The sequence below is a fragment of the Octodon degus genome, unplaced genomic scaffold (assembly GCF_000260255.1).
Source record: "Octodon degus isolate 3935 unplaced genomic scaffold, OctDeg1.0 scaffold00077, whole genome shotgun sequence".
NCBI lineage: Eukaryota > Metazoa > Chordata > Mammalia > Rodentia > Octodontidae > Octodon > Octodon degus.
This window is the reverse complement of record NW_004524653.1, coordinates 8,687,437-8,692,756: the sequence shown is the minus strand read 5'-3', so window position 1 is coordinate 8,692,756 and position 5,320 is coordinate 8,687,437. Positions and strand designations below refer to the sequence as shown.

At 41.7% G+C, this 5,320-nt stretch overlaps 1 protein-coding gene across 2 annotated transcripts in view; it reads left to right on the top strand.

The window, feature by feature from the left end:
* Positions 1 to 5,151, top strand: part of Arfgef2 (ADP ribosylation factor guanine nucleotide exchange factor 2) — a 100,183-nt gene extending 95,032 nt beyond the window's left edge. For both annotated transcript variants that reach the window (XM_004636112.2, XM_023720685.1), the window contains 2 exons: positions 1,775 to 1,892; positions 2,741 to 5,151. In XM_004636112.2, the coding sequence (XP_004636169.1) occupies positions 1,775 to 1,892; positions 2,741 to 2,914 (292 nt within the window). In that variant the 3' untranslated portion in view covers positions 2,915 to 5,151. The remainder of the gene's footprint in view (positions 1 to 1,774; positions 1,893 to 2,740) is intronic.
* The last annotated feature ends 169 nt before the right edge of the window (positions 5,152 to 5,320 follow it).

Here is a 5,320-nt window from a genome sequence, read left to right as displayed (position 1 = left end):
TAGGTGCTTTAGACCACTGAGCCATCTCGCCAGCCCCTCTGCTATTACTTCTGCCCATATTCTTTTTATATCATTTGTATTGATTCCTTCCTTCTCATTGATGCCTATTAGCCTCACATTGTTCATCTTTGCATCGTCTTGCTGGTATTGAATTATTTTTTCCTGCATCCTAGTTGTTTTTACCCTTTTCTTTTAAGACTGGATTTCACTAAGTCATCAAGATGAGGCTCAAACATGTGACCCTCCTGCCTCAACTTCCTGAACACTAAGATTACAACAGGTGCCACCATACCTGGCCATTTCACCATTCTTAGTGCTTTGAAGAGGGAATCCAGGGCCTTGCTCATGTCACTTCTGAGTCCCACAGACACAGAAATCTGGGTAGTACTTCTCACTAACCCCAAAGTCCTCAGGCCGGAGAGAAGTGTGCAGCCCTGTAGGCTAGGATACATCAGCATCCCCCTCAGGACCAGGTCCTTTTCAAAACTGCTTTTGCTTCTGATGTCCCATCATTCCTCATTCCACAGAAGAATGAACTGGAATCACATTGATTGCAGGGAATGCCCAAGTTAGGTATTCAGAGATGCGTTCATGGGGAAATAGTGGGACACTTATCAAGAAAGTCCCAGAGTGAAAAGTAGATCTTGGCCACCTCATCGGCCTTAGCAAAATGGTGACATCTGCCTTTATTCCAAGTTACTTGGGAGGCTGAGGCAGGAAGAGCATGAATTCAAGGCCAGCCTGTGCAACTTAGTGACTTAGTGAGACTGTCTCACAAAATTAAAAAAAGCACTGGAGATGTAGCTTAGTGTGAAGCTGAGTAGTTTCAATCTCTAGTAACACAAACACACATACTGATGACAGTGTCTGAACCTTTATTTTTTTAGTTCAATGAACCAAAGTCCTTGCATATGCTGGCCACACAGTCTATCTGAACTACAGTGTTAGCCACCACCTTTTACTCCTTTTAGACAGTAACATGCACTACTGGCACCCATGTAGTAAGGCCCACAATTCTGCATGGCTGGTGGGAACTACAGTGACAGGTTCTTTCTGGAAAGCAAGTAGGAGCCCTAAAATGTTCTGTCCTTGACTCAGTAATTCTATTGTTATGAAATTGAAAGAAAATACTTTAGAAATATGAACCAGGATTCCCATACAGAATACTCATTGCAGATTTTAAAGAAAGGAAAAATTGAACAGTTTAACTGTGGCTTGGATAACTGTGAAATATGATAGAATATTTACAGACATTAAAAAAGGACTTCTTTTGCAAGACACAAGAGTTTATGTTTGTAATCTGAGCACTTAGAAAGCTGATGGAGGAGAATTCCAAGTTCAGGGCCACCTGGGCTAGACAATGAGATTCTGTCTCAAAACAGAAAAGAATTTGTGACTGGGAAAAAAGAATTATATCCTTTTTGGGGCCGGCCAAATAGCTTAGTGGATGGGGGATTGTCCCCAGCTTGCCATGCCAGCCCCGCCCCCAGAGCGTGCTGAGACAGTGACTGAGACTGGGCGTGGCGGCACACACCTATAATCCAGAGTGTAGGAGGATAGGGCCTGGGAGATGGCTAAGTAGACTAAGCACTTGCCTGGCAAGCGCAAGGGCCTGAGTTCAGTCCCCAGTTCTGGGAAAAAAAACAAAACAAAAAACAGGAGGATCAGTATGAGTCCGATCCAGTAGTAAGACCCTGAACACCCTGTAGACCCTTCCCTAAAAATACAAAAAAAAAAAAAAGTTAAATGCGATGTTCCCTTCTCTTGATTGCAGTGTGTGCAGTGAAGCTCTTGCCTATTTCATCACGGTGAATTCTGAAAGCCATCGGGAGGCCTGGACAAGTCTCTTGTTGTTACTTCTAACCAAAACCCTCAAAATAAATGATGAAAAGGTATGAACAAGTAACCTGTGATGTCTCCTCTAGGATGTGAAGTTTGAGTGCCATTCACTCAACATTTGAAGCAGCTGTTTGGGGATTTCTCAAGGATGGTCACATACCTTGCACATTCTAGATGCATTGGAGAGAAGAGTTCACTACAGATAGCAGGTGCCTTCAGACTGTAGGCCTTTTTCCCTGGACCACCCACCGCCAGTCGAGGCTGAAGTAGAAGCCACATGGGTGGGTGCTGGGATCAGCAGAGATTTTCAGTGTGGGAGGAGAGGCCTGAGATTGTGCAGTGCTGCTTTACACCTACAACTTGCTGTTGACTTGGAAGCAAGAGTTTCCTAATATAATTAAAATAAATTAAAAGTAATTGAAACAGGTTTTTTTGTTTTGGAGTTTTGTTTTTGTTTTTTTTTGTGTGTGTGTGTGTGTGGTACTGGGGATCAAACTCAGGACCTTGCACTTGCCAGGGAGGTGCTTATGCTGCTAAGCTATCTTCCCAACCCTGAAACAAGTTTTAATGTGAAAGTTTTGGTTTTTTTGTCTTTTTAATTTATATTTTGGCTTGAGACAGGTTCTTACTATGCAGTTCAGGGTGGCCTTGAGCTCATTTTGTAGCCCAGGCTGGTCTCAAACTCACAAAAATCCTCCTGCCTCAGCCTCCCAGGTGCTGGGATTAGAGGGATGCATCACCACACCCAGCTATGGAAGTTTTTTGATAGAGTGTTTAGTAGTAAGAAAAAGTACCAGCATAGTATGAGAAGTTTCAGAGTAAGGTGAATACTTTTGAGAAACTGTTGCAAAAATATAGTTTCATGTCTAATTGTATCTTTCTATTTCTCTCCTACCTCAAGTTCAAAGCACATGCCTCAATGTACTACCCCTACTTGTGTGAAATTATGCAGTTTGACCTGATCCCTGAGCTCCGAGCAGTTCTACGCAAGTTCTTCTTACGGATAGGTGTTGTATATAAGATATGGATTCCAGAAGAGCCCACACAGGTACCAGCAACACTGTCACCAGCGTAGTAGCCTCAGAGGCACTGCTGTGGCCCTACAGAACATTCATCATGCCATTTTTGACTGCCCCATTCACTTTACAGAAGCAAGGAGCTGCCTTTTAGGATCTCAGAATGTCCTAGATAAGGTCAGTCTCTGCGCTGGCCCCATGAAACATCCCGACAACTGAGGCTTGTGGTATTTCATTAAACTGTTGCATACCCAGCTGATACAGGCGGGGAATCTGTTTCACTGTCATTCCATTTTATTGATTCAACTGTCCAATCTGTCATTGCAAATGCCATCATTTCTTAGCAAAATCCCATGATTGGCTGTAAATGTTTTGTCAGAGGAAGTCACTCCTTGAAAATACTGAACATAGATGTATAGGTTCATGATTATTAGAGTATGTTAATAAAATTTCTTGTAACGGCTGCCATCTAAAGTATGCCAGGTATTTGTTGTTGAGTGTGTTGAAGAAATTTGAGTGTTTTGTCTATTATGAGTCAGCCATAGTTAGATTAGTTTGGAGAAAGAGAAAAGATCGTTTTTATGTTTTGTTTTATTAACGTCTGAGTGATTTTTAAAAAAGTATTTTACAAAAAGATATTATTGAAGATTTAATTGAAAGCAGAATTTAGTAATTAAGTGTTAAGAGCTTACAAGGTTTAAAAAATGTAGTGCCTCATGGCACTCCCTGTTTTAGTAACCTGGGAAGAAGTCTATAGGAAAAAGTAAACAATTTCATCAAGACGATTAGCTTTCTTTAAAGTATTTATGGATGGGTGTTCGATTAAAATTTCCAGAAAAATTATCCATCTCACACTCTGAAATATAATATATGAAGTAATAATGAAGTAGTAATTACCTGGAGTTCATTTATCTTTGAGTAAACCATTTTATTTTTACCTCAGAAGAATGAGTGTACTGATAGTGTCGCTGCTTTGCACAGTCCCCATTAAAGGGACCTCCAGAGGGAGGGACAGTAACTTCATGAGAAGGGTTGCTCCCAAGGTCACCTCACCAAGTATCATGATAGAATAGAGCCACCGTGGGGCCAGCACAGCTGAACTGTGACAATAACAGGAGGTGACAGGTACTCAGCACTATTGTTATTTGAACCATGGAGCTCAATTCTCTGTCAAGACAGATCCTGGGGTCCTTAGGATGTTCCTGGTGGTGCAATAGAGGCATTCTCATGCAGCTCATGGCAAAGCAGGCAGTATATGAGTACAGCAATATATTTGAAAGTTAATTTATTGAGTCCATGAGAAAGAGAACACACACTTCATGCTTGGACCTCATCCACTGCTCAGCTAGGGCAGCACCAAGTGTTAAAAAAAAAAAAAAAAAAAAAAAGTGTCACACAGAGTGATGTAAACATTCAAACTTCTACCTACACTCTAGTCCTGTAAATTGGGTTGTGTTGATGTCAACTCTGGTGCCTTAGAAGTCAGTAGTTTGGGAATCTGTAAAATCTGATATTTTTTCTTTCTGGAGAAGGCTTTCTGGTGCTTCTGCTTATTACTAAGAGACTTAATTTCTTAAGGGTTTTTTTTTGTTGTTGTTGTAATTGTTAACAGTCTTGAGAAATGTTTGATTTGGGTCAGCAGTACGCTTATCTACTTTTTTTGTTGCCCAAAAGTGTTTTAATTTCTCTACCAAAGAAAATCAGGTTTAGGTTTTTAGTTTATTTGCATACACTATATAAGAGGAGCTATGTCATTTATCAGGAAAGGACCCTGGGAGAATGCTTTGCCGTGAATGGAATGTAGACATTTGATTGACTTGTCCTGGAATTGGTTACATCTTTATGCTGCACCCTAAAACCTACACCTAAGGCCTGCCCTGGCATTGTCTTCTGTCACTGCCCTAACAAGCCCGTCATCCTCACTGCAATCTTTTTACCAAGTTTTAGTGGGGAGCAGGCATGTTGGCTTGTTGAGTGCATCCTGCATGCAGCTGCACCCTGGGTTGGTGATCTTGCCTTTCTCTCTGATGTTTTCATGCAGCATTGCTCATCAAAACTTGCCAGTGTCAGGGCTGAGGATTTGCCTCAGCGGTGGAATGCTTGTCTAGCAACTGGAAGCCCTGGGTTCAGTCCTTGGCACCAAAACAAAAAATAAACCTCCCCTAAAAAAAAAAAAGTAAACTTTCTAGTATCCTCCAGCCTTCTAATTTTTGCCTGTTGCAGGATAGGAAGTGTGTCAGTACATTTTATTGCTTGCTGAAACAGGCTTAAATTTCTTAATTTTGTCTTTTAAAAGATTTAATTTTGGGGCTGGAGAGATGGCTCAGTGGTCTAAGGCACCTACTTGGAACAAGCTTGATAAAGCACATGGACCGCGGTTCGATTCCCCCAGCACCACATGCCAGCCAGCTGCGCCCCCTGGTGGGCTGAGCTGGCCACACACACCCCAAAATAAATGTTAATAA